General features: G+C 35.2%; 1 protein-coding gene across 1 annotated transcript in view; it reads right to left on the bottom strand.

Annotated features, from left to right (window-relative positions):
• Positions 1-22,154, bottom strand: part of cacna1fa (calcium channel, voltage-dependent, L type, alpha 1F subunit a) — a 68,343-nt gene extending 46,189 nt beyond the window's left edge. The window contains exons 1-22 of the mRNA XM_056463173.1: positions 22,136-22,154; positions 21,004-21,203; positions 20,585-20,689; positions 18,856-18,995; positions 17,601-17,746; positions 17,338-17,490; positions 17,022-17,218; positions 16,128-16,231; positions 15,844-15,986; positions 12,778-12,843; positions 12,592-12,658; positions 12,477-12,503; positions 12,136-12,296; positions 11,823-12,048; positions 10,916-11,123; positions 4,606-4,726; positions 4,404-4,476; positions 4,246-4,309; positions 3,422-3,479; positions 3,227-3,326; positions 1,293-1,422; positions 625-684 (exon numbers count right to left, since the gene is read on the bottom strand). Of these exons, the coding sequence (XP_056319148.1) occupies positions 625-684; positions 1,293-1,422; positions 3,227-3,326; positions 3,422-3,479; positions 4,246-4,309; positions 4,404-4,476; positions 4,606-4,726; positions 10,916-11,123; positions 11,823-12,048; positions 12,136-12,296; positions 12,477-12,503; positions 12,592-12,658; positions 12,778-12,843; positions 15,844-15,986; positions 16,128-16,231; positions 17,022-17,218; positions 17,338-17,490; positions 17,601-17,746; positions 18,856-18,995; positions 20,585-20,689; positions 21,004-21,203; positions 22,136-22,154 (2,568 nt within the window). The remainder of the gene's footprint in view (positions 1-624; positions 685-1,292; positions 1,423-3,226; positions 3,327-3,421; positions 3,480-4,245; positions 4,310-4,403; positions 4,477-4,605; positions 4,727-10,915; positions 11,124-11,822; positions 12,049-12,135; positions 12,297-12,476; positions 12,504-12,591; positions 12,659-12,777; positions 12,844-15,843; positions 15,987-16,127; positions 16,232-17,021; positions 17,219-17,337; positions 17,491-17,600; positions 17,747-18,855; positions 18,996-20,584; positions 20,690-21,003; positions 21,204-22,135) is intronic.
• Between the last annotated feature and the right edge of the window lie 1,032 nt (positions 22,155-23,186).

The following is a 23,186-nucleotide window of genomic DNA, read 5'->3' on the forward strand; positions in this document are numbered from 1 at the left end:
CAATCAACACATACTTAATCACTTACATACTCATTAACTTCAACACTGAGTTCAAAACTCTTTTTAAATGAGTAGAATTAACTTACAGTAAATTTTGTGTAAACTGCACTCATTTCATTTGAAAAATTTTACTGTTGGGTTTTACAGTGTAGAGTTAACGGAGAGAACATTATTCCATATGTCCCATTTGAAAACAGACTGACTGTAATGTACAGTATGACATGACTGAATTTAAAGGCAAAAATACCACTGATGAACTTGATTTCTTTTAGCAGAAAATTGCGGTAAGAACATGAAGCAGCTGTACAAATATTTGGGATTTGGCTCCTGTACTGCTTCTATTGATTCGCATTCTTAGCCATAAACTGAATTAAAACTTATGCAATAAGTATAACTGGACAGACTCGACTTTCAGCTTTAGCCTTCACGGTGAAAGAAAGGAATTTATTGTTGGAACTAAAAGTTCAGACAGCTAGGTTCTACAGTTTTTGGATACGAGTACGAGCAACTCCTTGTCAAAACATATAAAACAGATGACAACAGATGACTCCAGCTAAAGGACATGTACTCTACAGATAACAAAACATATGGGGAAATATGAATTTTTGTTATGTATGGAATTACCTTCAACATGATCTCAATAGTGAAAACTGTGGTAAAGACGTAGTCAGCATAACCCAGCATCTATCACAGAACAGACAGACAGCAATCAGGAGTATAGCCATCGTTTGGTATTTTTTAGTAATATAATTTTGCAAAAATGCTAACTTAAAAAAAGCCATGTTTAAATTAACTGGTTTTCTTAAATATATATTTTAATGTTATTTAACATCAATGAATCAACTAAAATACATTCATTTATATAAAGATAAATTATATGTACTAAATATGTTTGAAGACAACAATAGCAGGTTACCACTCTTTACAGTATAGTTTCCATATAAGTATACTGTGCTACTGAATTCAGGCAAATTATAAGTAACAACTGTAATGTGTATTTCAATTACATAAATAAAAACAATCTACATTATCTTTATGTAAAATATTGGAAATAACTTTAGGGTAGAAATAGGTAAGCCTTAAAAGTTTCAACCATCTGTTTGATATATTTTAGTTTTAAACAAGATCATGCTTTAACAGTTATTCTCAATAGGAATGGTGTCTGGGCATAACAGAAACTACTGCTGTCTTATAAACAACAGCTAGCAAGGACACATTTATCACTGTTTTAAGTCTGTCAAATGCTATAGTACAGCATTTCTGAGGGTTCATATAGAGGTATATGAACTTACAACATTCCTGACAGAATGTGTTTTGATTGGGTCTTCAGCAGCCAAGGAAAAACTACTAAGTATAATGAAGATGAGGATGAAGTTGGTGAAGTATTGATGATGAATGAGGTTGTGGCAGGCGACTCTGAGACTAAGTGAAAAACGATCATTATTAGAAGGCATACTTGTAATAATAATAATGTATACATAATATATACATATAATACATACATATATTTGGGATGTTTAGTAAAATGCATAAAATCTAAAATATGTGATTTGTTATTTCTCTTTCTCTATATTTGTTTAAGAAGTGCCAAGAAAAGATATATGAAGCTTCCTGCCTTGCTCTAAACAAAAGACCTAAAGAAATGATTCTTAGCTCCCCTTTGAATATTTTTTTCTTTTTTAAATATTTCCCAAATGATGTTTAACAGAGCAAAGAAATTTTCACAGTATGTCTGATAATATTTTTTCTTCTGGAGAAAGTCTTGTTTCATTTCGGCCTTTAAATGTCACTTTAAGCTGTATAGAAGTGCCTTGAAAAATATCTGGTAAAATGTTATTTACTGTCATCATTGCAAAGATAAAATAAATCAGTTATTAGAAATGAGTTATTAAAACTATTATGTTTAGAAATGTGTTGAAAGAATCTCTCAGTTTAACAGAAATTGGAAAAAAAAATAAACAGGGGGGCTAATAATTCAGGGTGGGCTATATATATATAGCAGACTAAGCTAGTCATTTCATAACCAAACATGAAAGGGCCAGTATACTACTTAATCTAAGTAAAATGAATTGTTTCACAAATGTTAGATTTGAATATTCTATAATCTTTTTAGTTAAAGTTTGCTTCTGTCTTAACCTTTTTAGATTGTGTTTCCCCCATGAAATCTAAAGGTATTTATATTTGCTAAATAGATTTAAGCTTTACAGTGCAACAACTGGATATCTTTTCTTTGTACTTTTTTCATTAAATTAACATTAAATGTAATTAACAAATCATAGACTATTGATTTCATTGCATTTTACCAAATGTCCCAACTGTTTAAAACTGAGGTTGTACACATACAGACACATACACAGTATACATGGACACTCCATGGGTGTAATATATTTTACACTGTAAAAATGCTTATTATATGGCAGGCCCGTAGCCAGGGGGCATTTGGGTGGTTTGAAAGACTCACCCCTCACTGAAAAAGGTCCAGAATTTGTCCCATACATGTTCCCATTTTTCCTTTTTTGACTGTTACGCCAAAATAAATTGTAAAAAAAATAAATCCTATGAAAACAACCCATTGAAGAAGACTTTAAGAGCGAGCAGAGTCATGTGTTGGCTGTTGCTTCGGTGTGACTTCCCAAATACTGACTGAGGACAGTTGAATGTGCTGCCAGTTTGTTATTTGCCTAATAAATGACAATAGGCCAGTTTTTAATTTAAAACTTTAACAGATTCCTATTTTTTCCAATGATAAATGATGTATTTATTTTGTATTTAAAAAATAAGTATTGTTTTCATGTTTCTTTATTGTAAATCTTGTGACCTGTGTTAATGATGACCATTCTACAAGCTAATCCAGCAAAAAAATGTGCTTAAAAATCCCGAAAATGCAGCATTTAATCCTCATAATTAAATAGAAATTGAGGCTTATAACAGCAAAAATGTCCAGTTTTTGAGAAAAAAGAACCACCATTTACACCAGGCTGGCTACGAGCCTGTATGGTCAACATTTGCAGAAAATCTGTGGCAAATTTTGAATGTCAAAAAACCTTGTTAAGTATGAATTTTAAGCATTTTGAATTACATGATGATCTAGTTGTACTCTGTTAAAATGGTTTGCTGGGATACACTTCTCGTCCCTGTAAACCACCTTAATGCAGTCATACCCATGTCATTATACAACTTCTTGTCCCTGTAAAACACATAAACCTGCACACAAACAAGCACATACCAGTTTTTCTTTCCAAGGACAAAAAAGGAACTGCCATCAGGAATAGGCACAATTTTCTCTTTGGGTTGGAAACTTTCGACCTTCATTGGAGTGCCTATACCTTCAGAGATCATAAAGATTCAAAATAAATTAATAGATAAATAATAAATAAACACATTAATCAATTGACATAGACATGAAGTGGAGAGAATTTACCCTCAAGCCCTTCAATTGCTCTCAGCTCTTCATTCTCTTCCCAATCATCCATTTCATTCTGAACAAGAAGAAATATGTTAAAAAGATTCAAAGCGTTTATTGTCAAGTCCATTTTTTGAAATGAAGCAATTCCTTCCAACTCTTCTGTTAGATAGAAGAGACTGGCCTGAGCTCTCTTGCTACATCTTTAAAACTCAAATGGCTGAGGAGAAAGTTCCTTAATCTAGAAGTCCAGCATTTCACACACCTCACAGGATAATGACAATAAAAGGCTAAAATAAGTTATAATTAACAACTATTATAGAAATGCAAATTGATATTTATTAATAAATGTCATCGATCATGAAATAAATAATCATTATTCATCATTCATCAAATAGCCTTTACTTTATCCACTAAAAAACATTACCAATATCCTATCCTGCTTTTCAAAAACTAATCAAATTCAATTGAGTAAAATCCAATCCTGTCCCACATTAGTTCCTGATTAATATTTTGGTCACACTTTATTATGATGGTCCGTTTGTTGAATTTAAGTTACGTTGCAACTAATTCTCATTAGATTATAAGTAGATTGTTAGGTTGGGGTTGGAGTTGGGGTTAGGGTTAGAGCTAGTGTAAGTTGACATGTACTTGCAAAGCTTTTTTTGTCAGTTAAATGTCTGTTGAAGGAGCAGTATCAACAGATATTAAGCAGACAGTCTACTAATGCTCAAATTGACCATCAAAAAGTGTTACCAATATTTTTATTATATTCTAAAAAGTACTGCATTATAGTTCACAAATGCTTTAAAATCGAGAAAGAATAACAGCAGGTTTCCTACCCCAGCATCATCTTCCTCTCGTTCATCATCATCTTCCCATTCCTCCTCCTCTTCTTTTTTCTCTCTTTAAAACAGGAACAACCAGACTGAGCTATGAGTACATGACAACAACAAAAGATCAGCACATTTTGCTCAAATCCTGTGTTGGCATTGCCTACTCTTTTTTCTTTTTGCCACCATCTCCAGCCAAGTTGTCCACAGCAATAGCCAAGAAGACATTCAGCAAGATGTCTGGATGACAAAGTAAGTAAAGGAACACAAACAAAATGGCAGATGCAAAATGGCAACATAGACAGGATAATGGATATGAAAACGTGGAGATAAAATGTACTTCCCTCTGATTTTACATTAAAAAGATACAGTTACCACAGACGAAAAGAATGACAAAGTAAATGCAGACAATCATATTGGGAAACACTGGTCCACCGTATGCCATGATGCCGTCATACATGACAGAGTTCCAGTCCTCTCCTGTTAGGATCTACATAAGAAAAAGATTCAGTTTACATCTTCCATTTCTGTACGAATGTAAGCTAATGTAAACTAAAATAAATTATTACAAAAATTTATTTTTCTGAACTATCAATATTTTTTTCAAATCTCCAATGCACTTAATACTGTAAAGAATCATCATTAAAATATTATTAATAAAAATAATTGGTAAATATTTTAAACACTTTTAAAATTCCACTAGTATGCTATTATAAAGACTTCTATTTTTATCTCGGAAGTCACCTAAAATATGTTTAGATGCATCTAAGGTAAAAAATAAAACATTTCACATTACGTAATTTTTTAGAGGGTGCTTTGCAATTGCTTTGTTTGGAAACAAAGTTGTTACAATGTTGCTTTTAATTGTTGTTGTTGCATTTGCCTTCACACTGCATTTTTTCTAAATGGACCAATATTGTACAAGTCATGTGTGACAAACTGTCCTCACATTGGTCAGAGTTCCTGAATTCTGCTCACAGCTGTCAAATGTTTTTATTTTAAATGCGCTACTATGATGATGAGCAATAAGATGGCATTATAAAATGAAAAGGCGCACTTTGATTTTGAATGTTGAGGACATGCTCATCCAGACTTCACCAACGATAAATGTATATTAATCAAAGGGTACACTTTCTCATTGCCTCATTTCCATTGTCCTGATTTGTTAAAGAAATTGTCATAATCTATTGCCCACGATTTGTTTATTTAATTATTTGTTATTTTAAAATTATAATGAAACACTTAATAACTTTTGTTTCAATTCACATTTATACAGCACAAGTTAGTTAGAATTATGCATTTATATATTTATTTATGGAGCGAATTAACAAATGAACCTAGACTGCGTTCAGATGTAACAAATTAGTTGAATGTCGAAGTTCAACTAATTTCGAAGTGCCACAGCAAATATGAGTAATTTAATAATACAAATACAAAAATAGGAAAAAAAACAGATGGTTATTTCAGCCAATTTTCATGGTTTTAATTAGAATGATTGTGTCTTTGATTCAATTTTTCACTGTTAAAATTACTTCTTTGCAATTAAATCCTAATCTAATCACGACAAACTATATATCCTTAGAAAGATCTAAGACTTCTGAATACATATTTTACCATTGGAAACGTACTGTAATAGCTTAAAACACATTTACTGTCACCCTACAAACTAAACATAAAGCAATCAATAAATTTAATTAAATTCATCTTAATTTCTATAGCACTTTTACAATGTAGATTGTGTCAAAGCAGCTTAACATAGAAGTTCTAGTAAATTGAAACTGTCAGTCCAGTTTTCAGAGTTGAAGTTCAGTTTAGTTTAGTTCAGTTCAGTGTGGTTTAATTTTGACAAATCATGACAAATTATCATTTTTAATATTCAATATTTTCATTATCAATATATCATTTGAAACATTAAAATTTTACTTAGATATTATTACGCAACAGTTATTTATTATTTTTCAACAAGGATACTTTGCTGAAGCAATCTACATGTACATTGTTTTTAAATGCTTTGATGAGAGTCTAAATTCAAATCAAATACAAAACTTCTCATACTACTGTAAAATCTGCTGTCTGCTTTACAAATATTGTCAAAAGTATGAAAAATAATGATTAAATTATAGGAGCCACCCATATTTGCCACCCATCATTTGGTGGTTGTGTTTGGTACTGTGAAAAAAAAAATCTTACTGAAAGCTGTTTTTTTTTTTAGATATCTACTGAGCATGTAATTAGTTGAGATATTGAGCTGTGGTTTTCTGTAAATTTCAGACGAAAACAGGTTTGTTAAATACATATTTTATGTAGTATAATAAAATATACATTTATTGTTTTATTAATTTCATAAACATAAAGGCACCTATCTTTTGTTTTATTTAACTTTTTTCACTTCAACTACAATCTGACATCGGTCTTTTTTAAAATGAGACCAAACTTAAATCTATACAATCAAAACATTGAAGACATTCAAGTTAAACATGTCATTTTCATGTTCAAAAAGTGGGGGCTTTATAAAATATCTTCTAAAGCACAAAAATACCTTAATATATTTGCAGAAACTTAAGAAACATGCTAAGTGAACATATATATATATATATAAAAAAATTAAATGCAGTTATTCTCCTTGTACCTTTAAATCCATGTCAATGTGTGAAAATGTGTCTTTATTTTTAACTCTGCCTATTGCCAGTTTCCCCAATTATATTTCAGCACGCCTTGTTGGAAAACAGCATATTTCATTTAAGTCATGAAGGCTGCTCTAATGTATGTGGATGCAGCTGAAAGTACTGTACAACCTCCAGATGACAGTAGCAGCCTCCAAAATGAGATGCAGATTCAGAGTTCCACGTAAGGTGGTTTTTAAATGGCAAATAATACAAATATTACAAATGTAAACGTTAGCTGATCAGCTTACAGTGTAAGGCTCGATTGTCAGGCATGCTTGCTCCTGTTTGTGTCATCAATCTGGCAAACTGTGTGAGTGTCGAGTCATTGGTGGAGAGGCCGGGTGGAAAAAAACCCTCTACTATGCTTGTCTGTCACACCACTATTTTTGGCTGTTTAGTGCCATCTTATGACTACTAATAATTCATAGGTTAGTGTGTGCTCCATTCAGCCGTTTTTTCATTTCTGTCAGCTTTGCAGTAACTTAAGAATAAGTAAAATGTTTTTGGACTGTTTGGTGAGATCTTTTGACTGAATAATACACAGGTTAGTGTATGCTCTGATCTGCCATTTTTGTTTCTGTCAGCTTTGTGTTTAATTAAAAAATTAATAAGCTAATTTAACTCAAAACAATGTTTTGTGTCAAATGTTTGTGTTTTTGTGTTAAGTAGCCATACAAGAGAAATAAAATACATCCAGCTTTATACACCCGCCTCCAGCTTCAAGTCAGACTGCTGATAACAACTGCCTCTATATACTTTATTCTTTACATACATTAATACATTTATTAATAGAGTGACAGAAATTGCTAAAATTTGATTAATACCATTTGTTTTCTCAAAGATCAATACATTTGCTATGAGCTTGGAATGCCATAAGGATGACTAAATGATTGACTGACTGTCATACAGACTTAAGGTTCGGCTCATTTACACAGACTACCAATCTGCCAATCACTGATGAAATTTCAACTTACTAGCCACACCCTAGCAACCACTTACGGCACCTTAGCAACTGTCCCTTAGACCAGTGGTTCTCAAACTTTTAAACCCGCGACCCCCATTGTAAGATCGTCAAGAACTCGCGACCCCCCACTACCAAAGCATATACAAACAATAAAAATAGCTTTTTTTTAAGCTGTTCACAATATTTTAACTATATTTACTATAGATTACAGGGCTCAAAATTAACATTTTTGCTTGGTAACACTGGTGCTTCTAACTTTAAAAATGTAGACGCACCAGCCAAAATTTAGTGGCTCCCACCAATTATCGCACTGTTACTACAAGTTTTATAAACAGATTTATTGCATTTGAAAATCAACACTAATCAAAACTAACAAGCAAAAAATAAATATGCATGCGTGAGGAAAATATGTCTTAATGAAATCCCGTTATCACAAGAAAAGACATTTTTATAACATAATTGAGTGACCAAAAGATACACGGACGGATATCCCAAAAGATATCCCACAGACTTTACAGTGAATGCTAGTTATTTTCATAGCAGACTTGAAGCCAATGGAGGTCTTTTATCCACTCTTCAATAAGTATAGCTGGTGGATTAACATTCAGCACATGATCAGTAATCAGATGTGCCAATATTTGTAGCTTTAGGTGTTTCTAAGACAAAATCTGTCAGTGTTGTTTTCATTTCTCTCGTCTTCAGCGCTTTACATTTTCGCGGTTGTAGCTCCTGTCATCTGAAGACAGGAGGCGTTGACTGAGTGATTGACAGCTGATTTTAACCAATCATTCGTGTTCAGTTCTTAGAGCAGTGGGCCAATAAGAAGAGCGCGAAGGCGGGGCAAGCGTTGAAGGCTTTGTTTACTGCGGCAAGTTGACATGACAACAGTTTTAAACTGTTCCTGAGCGCTGCGTTCCAAGTACAAAGATGCATTCTGCCCGAATGTGTCCTAAATACTTTATGAATCAGTAATATCTTTTTAAAAATCTGAAAATATTAGCTTTCACTTGTAATACTGAAAAATATTTATTATAATCACTGAAAATTACACAATTTTTAAATAACTCTCGCGACCCCTTGAAATTATTCTGCGACCCCCGCAGGGGTCGCGACCCCCAGTTTGGGAACCACTGCCTTAGACTTCTATTTTAAAAAAAGCTGCCATTGACTTTACACTGGATATACTAACAACATACTAATCCATACTAACAATATACTAATCCATGCTAGAAACATACTAACAAACCTACTAATCATACGAGCAACATGCTAATTCAATTAAATTTATGCTAAAAACATGCTCTTTTATGTTAGAACCATGTTAGCGACATGCTAATTCATACTAGAACCATGCTAACAACATGCTAATTTATACTCGAAACATGCTAGCAACATGCTAATTCATACTAGAACCATGGTAATTTATGTTAGCAACTACCAAGCAACCACTCAGAACACCTTAGCAACCACCTAGCAACACCTTAGCAACCACTCAAAACATCTTATCAACTGCCTAGCAACACCTTAGTAACCATCTAGAATAGCCGAGAACAGTCTTAGAACCGCTTAGCAATCACTCAGAACACCCTAGCAACGCCTTAGCGACCACCTAGAACACCCTAGCAACACGTTAGTAACCACTCCAAACACCCTAGCAATGTTTTAGCAACCGCTTAGCAACCACTCAGAACACCTTAGCACCTGCCTAGCAATGACTTAGCAACCCCCTAGAACATCCTAGCAACCAACTAGCAATGCCTTAGAAACCACTAAGAACAACTTAGTAACCACCTATCACACCTCAGCAACCACTCAGAAGACCCAAGCAACCACCTAGAAACATGTTAGCAACCGCCTAGCAACCACTCAGAACATCCTAGCATCAATCAGATCACATTAGCAACCGCCTAGCAACACCTTAGCAACCACTCAGAACACCCTAGCAACTGCCTATCAACACATTAGCAACCACCTAAAACACCCTAGCAACGCCTTCGCAACCACTCAGGCCACCATAGCAACTGCCTAGCAAAACCTTAGCAACCCCTCAAAACACCCTAGCAACCACCAAACAACATCTTAGCAACCACCTAGCAATGCCTTAGCAACCGCCTAGCAACTCCTTAGCAGTCACTCATAACACCATAGCAACCACTCAGAACACCATAGCAACCGCCAAGCAACATCTTTGCAACCACTGAGCAATGCCTTAGCCACCGCTTAGCAACCACTAAGAACACGCTAGCAAACACCTAGCAACACCTTTGCAATGACTTAGCAACCACTCAGAACACCTTAGCAACCACCTAGCAACACCTTAGCAACCACCTAGAACGTACTAGCAATGCCTTAGCAATGACTCAGAACAACCTAGCAACCGCCTATCAATGCCTGAGCAACCGCTAAGTGGTCGACCTAGCAACAACTCAGAATACCATTGCAACCGCCTAGCAACACTTTAACAACTACTTGGAACACCCTAGCAATGCCTTAGCAACCGCCAAACAACCACTCAACATCTTAGCAACTGCCTAGCAACACCTTAAACAGTCAAAACACACTAGCAACGCCCTAGCAACCACTCAGAACACCCTCACAACTGCCTAGCAACACCTTGGCAATGACTCAGAACACCCTAGCTACACCTTAGCAACCACTTCAGAACACCCTAGCAACTACCTAGAAAGAAACATGCCAATCCATACTAGAAACCTGCTAACCTATATCTAGTTATCTATCTGCCAACTGCTTCAAACTTTTTAAAAACTTCAATAATTCAATTTTTAAAGCTACTTCAAACTTTCAGACTAGGCTTTCCCAAGCCACCATAAAGTTTGGCTTAAAACTTTACTCTAGTAAATATTTATAAAACAGATTATACCAAAACTATACAGAAATCACAATAAACAATTTTTATTGTTTTTATAAAGAAGTACTTAAGTTTAAACATAATCTCAAAATCTGTACAGCTTTGCCACTTACAAATCGTAAAAACTAAACTGTAAAAATACTGCAACAAATAACACTGCTTAGTAACAGACGCAATTACCTGGAAACAGGTGAGTAAGGCAGATGGAAAAGAGTCGAAGGTGCTTCTTTTCATTTGAGTCTCATCAAAGTTGAACTTTCCACCAAAAAGCTGCATTCCCAGGAGAGCAAATATGATGAGGAAGAGGAATAGTAGCAGCAGCAGGGAGCAAATGGCCTTCATAGAGTTCAGCAAAGAGCCCACCAGGTCTGAGAGGGCAGCCCAGTGTCTAAACAAAAATGTCAGCAAATTGAGCACATTCAAAAAGCTCCAGAAAATAAGCATTACAGGGTTGTCATTATAGTTGAATACATGTAAAATAAATCTACATTTTTAATATTTAACAAAAAACATTTTTTTATCTGTAATAATAAAAAAAAGGTTTATAAAGGCTATGTTTATTTTTATTAAGCTTAGCTGAATATTGAATGCCTGATTTGCCTGAAGTTTCTCGTCTAAAACTGAAAGAAAATTAAATGCAAAACTATTATAAAAAGAAAAGACACAAATAAAAATCCCAGGAACATAAATAAATTACATACAATAACAACGACGTTGAATTTTGTTTGGAAATTAAAATCAGGTTGACGTCAGAAACCAACATAAGGCCGACGTCAATGTCCAACGTCCAACCTAAAATCAACCAAATATCAGTGTCTAATCATGTTACACCTTGACATTGAGTGGACGTTACAACTATGACATCTATCAGACGTTGGATTTTGGTCACTTTCCAAGACAATTAAATTCAACCAAATATCGACATAAATTGACGTTGTTATTGGATGTCAAAATAACGTTGTCCTTAGACGCTGGCTAGACATTGAATTTTGACCTGATCTCATGGCCTAAATCTAACCTAATATTAACGTCTTATAATGTTGTGTGCCTGCTGGGAAGAACTGGATACACGTTTGAGTTGAATCACCTTGTGACTTTGAAGATACGGAGCAGACGGACACAACGCAGCACAGAGATTCCGATGGGTGGGATCACATCCATCTCCACAAGTACAGTCTCCAGAATTCCACCACACACAACGAAACAATCAAAACGATTGAAGAGTGCCATGAAGTAGATCTGAAACCCGAAGCTGTAAATCTTCATCAGCATCTCCAGCGTAAACAGAGCCAGAAGGATCTTATTTGCTCGTTCTGACACAATAGAGAGACAACATTTATAACATGGTCATTATGTTCATAAAGGCAAATCCTTTGGTGATACTGTAGAATCACACACACCCTGTATGTCAGTGAGCCACTTCGGCTGGCCATAATGTTCAGAAGCGCTGGCAGCAGTGTTGAGGAACACTAGTAGTAGCACCAGCCAGTAGAAATTGGTGGACTTGACTGCAACCCGACAGTTTTTCCTCATAACTACATTCAAGTGGTACAGTTGCTCACTGAGGATGAAAACAGTAACAGTCGCAAGTGTAAATTGTGCAAATTGAACACTTTAAGAATGTGAAATGATTCCTAAAAAACATTTGTGGTCTGTGTAAAGATGCTAGTTTGTTGGTCCTCCAATGCTCAGGATGGAAAGTGTTTAGTTCAATTTTGCCAGCAATTACTCTAACACTTACCAGAAACTTATAGCCATCAGTCGTGCCCTTAAGAGAATGAAAGTGTCTGGATTAATCCTCAGTTAAAACAAATTTTATAGAATATGTGAAACAACAATATGAATGTTGTACTCACATTATGGAAGCACAGCAGCCATTGTCATCATCCAGGAATGCTTCAAACTCCGAATCAGAATCAGATTCTGTATAAAAAAATTGTGTAATGAGATGTAATGATAAAAAAATCTATAATTTAATGTTTGCGCTACATATAAACATATAAAATACATATAAAAATAATCTGAGTAAAAATGTTCAGTACCTCCATCTTCACTATGCTTGTACCAGCCATATTTCTTCATCATCTTTTTCTTGGCCACCACAGCACCTGTAGTTTACAAAATAAATGAATTAAAATTAAATAAAACATACAAACTAAAATGTGTTCCAAGCTCAGTGTTCCAAGAATATGATGTTTGCACAAGCCACAAAGAAAAGCAGTGCATGTAACCATTTACCATGTATTTAAACGTGTATCAGAGTATAAAAAATGTGATAAAGTTGACACGAAAATGTTCCAAAAGCCTGACCAAAGGTCTTGAAATCATATTTTAAATGGCCTGTCCTTTAAGAAAAATAGTTTTATTCAGGTGTGCTGTATTTATTAGGTGTACGTCTTTTAAACTATAAAAAAGAATGTTTACTTCCCATCTACCTTCAGATTAAATGTTTTGTTCCGAAACAGGGACTGAAATTGTTACAATGTTGCATTTTGTTCTTGGTGCGGTTTGCATTTACACAGCAAAGTTTCTAAATGGACCAAAATAGTTAAAACAATTCACGTATGAGTAAACTCTCCTCACATTGGTCAGAGTTTCACTGTTTATTTTTCAGAGTCCCACAAATTCTGCTCAGCTGTCATACATCTTTATTTTGACTTACGATGATGTGCAATAAAACATAATGGGCCTTTTCATACACCCAGCGCAATAAGGCGTAAGATGTGTTAGGCGTGATGTTTTGCTATTTTCAGACCCCAACCTTAATTTTCCTGTTTTGCACCATGTTGTTTAAATAGCAAATCCATTTGCGCCGCTTTGTGGACTCATGGGTGTTCCGTCTAGAATGGAAGTGTGTAAAGGTGCAATGTTGGCACGTTCCTATTTTAAGGAACTAAAATAGACTGTGCAATTGACCCCTGAAAGCAGGTCTAAAGTTATTATTATTTTTATATGCATATTTATATTTGTTACAATAAAAACAAGCTTAGATTTGTCCACCTGTCAGGTTTTGGACCATATGGGGCAGAGGACATGTGTTTGGATATAACTCACTTCGTTATTATTGTTCATTTATTTGTTTGCTGGAAATTAGAACTGAATTTAGAAATAGTTTTGAAACAAATCTTGGCGCTTAAACTAAATTAATTATGTAGGCTAATGGATGTCTTCAGTGGAGTGCGTACAACACCGTTTGCTTCTCCACGAAAGTAAAGGAGTAAGTGAAGAGAAAGAGAAAGTAAAGAGGCTGAATGAAGGAGGCTCATTCTTTATCCTCGTGCTGCAGATGGTCTGTTTAACTATTTTCTCGCCAGTGAAGCGTTAAGTTTTTCCACTTACAAAGTCCGCCATATAAATAGCAAATGTGTCATGGCATGACAACTGACTCTTAAAGGGAATGGGAGATAAGTTTCTGATTGGTTTGATGCACTTTATGCTCAAAACACACCCATAACTCATTAAGAGAATAAGCACAACCCTGTTAGACCATACTCCGTGGCGCAGAGCATATTTATCTGTCCCTATAATAGCAAAACTGGATTTAGATACACCCTAAATGCTTTTGCACCATGCACTTTGCCCCTAGATGGTTATATATATCATAATAGAGCCCAATAAGTGAAAATAAGCACTTTAATTTTGAATAGTGACACCCTCAGACATCATCACCAACTACAAATCAGAGCTAAGACTTTCTCATTTCAGTTGTCAATGGTTTTAAAAATCAGTCTATTGAATCAATCAAATTATTGCCCATATTTTTTGTAACATTTCATTTGTTATTTTAAAATAAGAATAAGACATTTAATAACTTTGTTTTAATAATTATGAGCTTGAAAAACATTGGCTAGAATTATGCATTATAGGCTTACATTATAGAAAGTGTTATGTCCCATGACTGTTTTATTTTTGTTTCTATATTGCAGTTTTTCTTCTCTGTTTCCTGATTTCTTTTGTTTCTGAACTGGCTGCAGCCGACAAGAAGGCAAGAGAGAGGGGAGATGACATGTCTCAATTGAGCTGCACCAGTCCCAGATACCAGGGGCTTGTGATCCGTGCGCTATTTGTTTTTACTTTTATAATGTGACTTAAGTTAACAGTATGAGTAAGGTGTGGGGTGTCTTTTTTATTTTTAAACCTTTTTCTCTTGTTTTGGTGGGTAGGCAGGGAGAAAGGGAGGTAAATTGTATTTTTTTTCTTTTTGGAATGTTTATTTTGTTAGGTAAGTTAGTTAGTCTTTTAAATTTGTTGTTTGTTATTTTGGACCCCCATATCCTGAGGTATTTATGTTTTGTATGATGTTCTTTAAAATTTAAGATACATAATTTCTTTTGATAACACAATAAATCAATGGTTGCATGATGGTGATCAGAATATAGTGTTGACTGAAGATTCTGGGTCTGGAAGTGGTACTCTCCCCTTTTCCTTCATTTGTTCGTTCCTAGCTGTGTTTTACCCCTGGGTTTAAAAGTGGAACGTAACGAGAAATAACAGATGAAGTAAGACTGCAGTCAGATCATGAAGCAGATGGTTTTTTATATTTCTTTCGAGGTGTCAGTACAGAAATAAACAAAACAATAGGCCTCATTCAGGCGATATCAGACGAATTGTTTTGAAATTCCAATCAGAGCGCAATTCCAATGTTCACATATACCAAACGAACTAAGCTAACAGAGCAAACAAGCCAGGTTCTGAAACAAATTGTCAGCTTAGAATTATAAGGTTCTATCTGACATTTTTGTCAAAATTGAGTTATTCACATATTCTTATTAATTGACAACTTATTACATTATGGCATGTTTTTTTATAAGTTGTTGACATTTTAAGACTTTTTATATAAAAAAAAACAAATGTTATACACATACTATTTGCTATGGAATGCAAAAACTTTGAAGCTCAATATCTCAAAATCATTCAGAACAAAGATAGAACCTTATAATTCCAAGGTGACGAAATGTCTAGATGTGAAAGCACCCTTAGATCTTTTGAAAAACAAAACAGTTGACTATATTGTTGCTTAATGTAAAAATGGGCCAATTGCTCATTGTCACTTTTTTGGCAGTTTGTTTGTAATGTGAAAGAAACTAAATAAATAAAGTTTATATTACGCTTATTTCCATCTTCATCCATATCCTCAGCTTCAATGAGCCAGTCCATGTAGCCGATCATGTCCTCCTCCATCTGCTGTTTCTCCTGAGCCTTTTGCAGCTCACCGCGACACACTGCCTTCTCTCTCTCTTTAGAGAACTCGCTGTAGTGTAAAAAAATATTACAATGTACGACTTAAAGGATTTAATCATAAATCCTTCTTTCTGCTATTTTACAATTTCACAAATTCAGTAGACTTTTATAAAACACTTTATTAAAAGGTTAAAGAAATTGAATTACTCACCCACTCAGCACACCCAACACAAGGTTCAGGACAAAGAATGACCCAAAAATGACCAGAGACACAAAATAAACCCAGGGCAATTCAAACCCAATAGAATCATTCATCTGAAAGAAACAACGTAGATGAGAGAGAGAAAAAGGTGGTTATTTTATTTTAGTTTTTTGAGTGGCAGAATTTATATGGACCATCACACATTGTGGAAATGTGTACTGTTACAAGCAACAAGTCCAAAAGCCAGGGTCTGTCATGGCATGGGATTGTACTAGATCAGTGGAAACTTGCACTTCTGTGATTGCACCATTAAGGCTGAAAAGTACATAGAGATTGGTGCACAATATGCTGCCTTCAAGAAGACATCTTTTCCAGGGACACCCATCCATATTTCATAGACAATGCAAAACCACATTCTGCACACATTACAGTCCTGGCTTTGAAACTTGACTGGCCTGCCTGTAGTCCCGACCTGTCTCCAATAGAGAATGTGTGACACATTTTAAAGTGTAAAAGGTGACAATGAAGGCCCCATACTGTTGCCCACCTTAAAACTTATCATTTCGTTGGAGTGCAGTGCACTAGTATGTGCTTCTGAATCAGCTAAAGTTTAAATTTGTAATATTTATATTATTTTCTCTGAATCTGCATCAAGTATGTTCACTTTGCATGTTTGTTAAATATCTGCAAACATTTTTTAAGCTTTACAAGAGTAAAAAAAATGTACACACAGCAGCTTCAATAATTAACTCTGTATGTTTTTCAGCTAGAATGCATGAGCACCAATTTGCCTCTGATTCGAACACCTGTCAGTGAGTGAAAACCAGCACTAAAATCATCCAGCGTGAACTCAGCATAAGACATTATACACAGATTATATACATAACAAGGTAAATGCCATACCCAGTAAAGGACATCAGTCCAGCCCTCCATTGTAATACACTGGAACACAGTGAGCATGGCAAAGAAGATGTTATCAAAGTTGGTAATGCCTCCATTGGGTCCCTCCCATCCTCCACGACAATCTGTGTTATTGCCCATACAGAAGCGACCATTACCGGCAAAAGCACATGGTGTTGGATCATCCTCCACCATTAGTTCTTTTCGCATTGAAACAAACACAGTTCAAATGATTAACATTTAACAAACAAACAATTTTAACATGCAAACAAATGGTAATGAATACACCTTTGTATGAGCATGTGCTTGTATTTCTCACCTGTCCCTACATAAAAGCAGGTCTTGTGCATCCTGCCTATAAAAAGCTCCAGTCCAATGATTGCATATATAATGATGACAAACATGACGAGCAGACCAATATGGAGCAGAGGCACCATGGCCTTCATGATAGAGTTTAACACAATCTGCAGACCTGTACACATCACAGCCTAAATCATGATCACTGTATACATTAGAAATAAATTCATTCAAACTATGTGTGTAAATATCGGTTCAGAATTACAGAAGAATGCACACACTTACTTGGTACACCAGACACTAGACGCAGTGGTCGCAAAACTCTGAAAGCTCTCAGGGCTTTGACATCCAGACCACCTGGTTTACCAGCTGCATGATGGCTATCTGTTTTATGACCATCTCCTCCCATTTCAGCTATCACACTGAAAAGACTGCAAGAGGAACACACAAACTTGGTATCCTCTGACTTTAAACATACATCTCAATTATTTATGCAAAATGGATCCCAAAGTAGTGAAACAGACACTGCAGCGGGAGCCGATACTATTGGGAATGCCCTCTGAATGGTGGTGTTTGTAGCATGTGTGCAATCATGACAATTTTGTAGGTGGATGAAGAGGTCAGGTAAATTAGCAAAGTTGTTTCCAACCCAGGTTCTGGAGTATCCACAACAGTTCACATATTTTATGTCTCTCCCAGGATACTGTAAGTGAGACATTTCCTTTCTCTGGAATCCAACAGTGCTTCAGATGTTGGGGAAATGGTAACAATACAATGCCTGCCCAACAAAACTGTAAAGGGTCACTTCTTTATATTTTTTGGGGGACGAAAAAATAGCCAAAATGAACCTAAGACAATTGATGTAAGTAATATAGATGAATACATGTTTAGTTTATAAAATTTTTTAAATGTGTGCAGGGAAACCCAGCAAGACATTGTAGACACATACAGAACTTAGCCCACTTTTAGCAGCACTGGTGTATTTAGAGGATTTACACAACTGATCAGTCTATGTAAATTCTAAGGGCCTGAACTGAGCATGTTTTCAATAATAAAGTTGCTTTTTAAGTAGGATAGGGCAACTAAAAAGGGCATGAATATATTAAAAAAAAAAAAAAAAAAAATATATATATATATATATATATATATATATATATATATATATATATATATATATATATATATATATATATATATATATATATATATATATATATATATATATATAAACTACAAGTATTACAAAAGTAGATTACTATTAGGCCTATACGCATAAGTTCACATGCAGTACAAAAGCTAATACGTGGACTACTTGTGCACTTGATATGTACTACTGTTGCACTTAGCATGTTACACATAACAGTATATTTTTATATACTTAAATTTGCCCATTTTAGTTCCAAGTGGTTTTTAAGTGGTATGCTTAAAAAGGAAGTCAGTTATGTACATTTTGTTGACTTCAACTTTCTCTTCAATTAATTATATAAATTCTTTTTAACAGATTAATAGATTGAAAGTATATTAAACATCTTAGACATACCCCACAATGACAATGATAAAGTCCAGCAAGTTCCACCCGCTGCGGATGTAGGCACTGGGATGCATGACCAGACCATAAGCAAGAATCTTTGTGAAAGTTTCGATGGTGAAAATGACCAGAAACACATACTCCACTTGTTCCTAGGAATAATTAAGGTAGTAAAAAGGAAATGTTATATCTTTGTTTGTTGAGCTGAAATCAATTTTCATTACACAATGAGGGTGATAAGGAATATCTACAGCTAGTTATGAATTATTTTTGTAACTTTGAATTTATTTGTATTAATACATGTTACAGTGCACTCTTGACATCAAGTTACTGTGTGCAGGGAAGTCTCTAATCTTTGTGTGTAAGTGATAAGTGTGTTTTCATCTTTTTTTATTGAAGGAAGTGCATTGGCATGCTGTAGATAGATGATTACATTATTTAAGAAATCTGGTGTACACAGCCTCTGTCTACCTAATAATTCAATAAAAATTATGAGGGAAAAAATATTCCAAAAAATGCAGCACAGTGGTTAGTTCACAATACCAACATAAGATGCTGTCTGACAAATATCTTTCACTCCTCCGGAAGACTACCATAGGTCATACAACCACTCTCTCAATGTACTTCTTCACAGGTATAATGTTGACTCTCCATAGATGTATTTTATACAGTAAAAACGCTTATTAAACCCTAATTATATGGCACTATTGCACCCTTACCCCTAAACCCAACCCTTACAGGAAACTTGTGGCCAAATTGGAATGTCAAAAGACCCCATTCGCGTCATCTGGCATGTCCATGTAAACCACCATAATACAGTACAACTACAGTTGGTCATATTCATGTCATCATTATACAAAAAAAACTGTTTAAGTAAACCACCAAAACCAGTCTACACACACATACAGACACACACACACTCTTCAATTCACCTACTTTCCCCTGTAACACATTGCTGAGCTCATTAGCTTTCTGCCCTCCTGACCCTCTCAGCAAGCTATAAAGCTAAAGACTGAAGGTTCTTTGGGTAACCCATACATTAAAACCAGATTTTCATCTGTCCACTGAATACACTATTGATTATAATAAAAAACCACCAATACAAACTTTGGCTAAGCTGAAAATCACAGTGTGAACAAACTGTAAGATAACTATTTAGAGGTGTTTGTGCTAAGGTTTTAACTGGAATACAGTAAGACACTGTTGTATAAGAGAAACAAAAGGCAGACAGGCAATATAAAAATGAAACTGTCAAATTAATAAAGCAAAAACAAGCACAGATGGTTCAGAAACATTCATAGCACAAATACAGTCAGAGTAGACTGTCTTGTGCAAGGGCAAGGAACAAGCTGCCATAGAGATAGAACAGATGGTCAGTTCTCTTATCCCGTTTGGTATTCAGAGCTGTCAGTCAAACTTCAAGCCTAATGCAATTACAATACCCCCTCCACCCCACCTTAACAGGAGCTATAAAACACTTCATGATCATATTTTATTTGATTCTTACAGTTTAATATGGCAATCATTAAAACCACCATCAAGGCGATGTTGTTAAACCTTTAGGTATACTTCCCGTAATAAACTTAAACTTTGAGCATGCGAAAAGTTTGACTTTGTGAACTGCTACAAAACATACAGTTATGTATAGTAAAAAGGGAGTCTTCACAAAGAATGTCCTGTTACAGCTTAGCTTATGCTTCTAAAATGTAAAACATATTGAAATGTAAAAACAAAAACTCACCAGATTGTGGTTGGTGGCATTGGAATCATCTTCAGGAAATGGTTTGGACACACCAAGAGCAACACAATTTGCAAAGATGGCCAGTAAAATGAATATATCAAATGGCTTAAAGGTCTAAAGTCAAGGAAACAATTTCCTTAAAATGTCTATTAACAATTTAGTTTAATTACCAATTCTCTATTTTAACAGTGGCTTATTACCTGTCCACTATTAAGATATTAGCTTGTATTTATAAAGTACATATTATGCATGGTCTTATTCTGCCTCTCTAATCCTTAATAACTATTAATAAGTGGGAAATAGGAGTTTATTGAGCTAAGAGTCATAGTTAATGGTTTGTTAATAGCGAGAATTGTATCTTAAAATATGGTGTGACCAAATATGCTTAAGACTGAACAATGTCTGGACACACATTTGACGAAAGGATATTTCCACTCCACCAGAGCCAGTGCTGCCATGCGAATAGGATTGCTGAGAGTAAGGCAGCACAGAGCTCTGGGTGCACGCAAGGCTGATTTGTTAGCTTGGGTGTGCTTCTTGGCTCCTCCAGCTCTTCTTTGTCCTGCAGAACCTGTTGAGTTGAGTGTGTCCGTTTTGCTAGGGTCCAAGCCAACCCCATCTGAAACAAAGAGTTTTCCCATTAATTATGTAAATTTTTTTTATATAAATTTTTGGTGTCTGTGTGTCAAAGTAACAAAATGTTGTCAGGTTGAATTACACTCACATTTAGAGATAAAACAGCTTTAAGATTTAAGTGACCAACAAATAATGTTTAGAAAATTAGAACCTGTGACCTACACAAAACATAAAAATATTTTACTTAAAAAAATGCATTGAAATTATTTTTGGAAACTGCTTTACAATCAGTTACTTGTCCCCAGCATCTTACACACTGAGCTAATAAAAAATGACATTCTCACAGAGAAGTATAAAAATGTTTAAAATAAAAAAAAAAACAAAAAAAAAACATTCACATATTTGAATAAGAATGTAGTCAAGTACATGTAAGAAGCTTTAGGAGGGATCTGTCAATTGCAGGAACTTTAGACCAGTTTCAATAAATGATTACATGACAACATTTTAAGTTCATTCATTCATTCATTTTCTTTTCGGCTTAGTCCCTTTATTAATCTGGGGTCCACAACGGAACGAACCACCAACTTATCCAGCATATGTTTTACGCAGCGGATGCCCTTGCAGCCGCAACCCATCTCTGAAAAACATCTATACACACTCTTACACTACGGACAATTTAGTCTACCCAATTCACCTGTACCGCATGTTTTTGGACTGTGGGGGAAAACGGAGCACCTGGAAGAAACCCACACAAACGTGAGGAGAACATGCAAACTCCACACAGAATCGCCAACTGACCCAGCCGAGGCTTGAACCAGCGACCTTCTTGTTGTGAGGCAACAGCCCTTCCTACTATCTTTTATGTACCAAAAATTATTTGATCCTCTTCACATGTTGACTATCTACAAGTGCTGTTTCCTATTTTTTATACTAAAATCACCTAAAACAAAGATTTGTTTATGGCAGAAAACTCACCTTTCGAGGCCGCTTCCATGTCTACAACTTCTCCAGCAAGGTTTACCGCTTATGTCCACAAACTCACAAGAATTTATAATTTACATCCTTTTTCATACTGAAAAATGTCGGGAGCAATTATCCATACAGGTCACGCATGCTGCACTAAGAAAAAAGAATATAATTTAAGGACATAGTTTAAATAACAGGTTCAGAAACCAGAGCGTTGAAAAAGGTATTGCAATACTCAATATGTAACCCACATTAATGAAAACAAATGTACAAATCTATCCTCATGTAGCTGCAGTCATGGCTGTTGTAAGCCAAGTAATTCAGGATTAACTCGTGTGAGCCGGTTAAAGGGGATGATTGTGCTGAAACCTTTCAAATGGGAGGTGGAGGCACAAAGAAATATCTGTGTGCTTGAAACATGTTAAAGCTGTTTCAAGTAACCTAAATGGACTGTTTTTTTTAATACACAAGTGGGATTCTTTGCTAAGCCAGCCCAGTTTTCCCTATGGGCCTATCAGTGCTTTCATTCAATTGTACAATTACAGAACCATCCCATTTAGCAAAAGGTTCCCATAATTAAAAAAACATTGCCATTTTTTAATTAATACTGCAGGTTGGGAAACTTCCGGTTATGGCGCGCAGCTGAGAGGACGAACGAGGAGAGCTCGCTGCCAATTTTCTGAACAAATCCTTATAATAGACCCAAACCTGTATGTAACCGTTCGAGATAATATTAAAACATACACAGAGAAAATGCCACCGAAAGCAATCAAGCCAGGACAACAATCGAAGTCACCAACTCAAGTTGAAAGAGAGAAAACTAGCCAACAGGGAGATAAGGTACAGAGCGCAGCTAACGCGGCTACAAACGACGTCAATTTAAGTGCAATTAACTCTTTGAGAGCGGACTTTTCTAAGCAATCTACAGAAATGCTAGATGCCATAAAAAGCATACAATCCAATTTGGTGGCTCATTCGAAAAGAATCGGGGAAACCTAGGAGAGAACTTCGCAAACCAAGGAAGACGTCACAGCTCTCTAGCACAAAGTTAAAAAACTGG

The sequence above is a fragment of the Danio aesculapii genome, chromosome 8 (assembly GCF_903798145.1).
Source record: "Danio aesculapii chromosome 8, fDanAes4.1, whole genome shotgun sequence".
Classification (NCBI taxonomy): domain Eukaryota; kingdom Metazoa; phylum Chordata; class Actinopteri; order Cypriniformes; family Danionidae; genus Danio; species Danio aesculapii.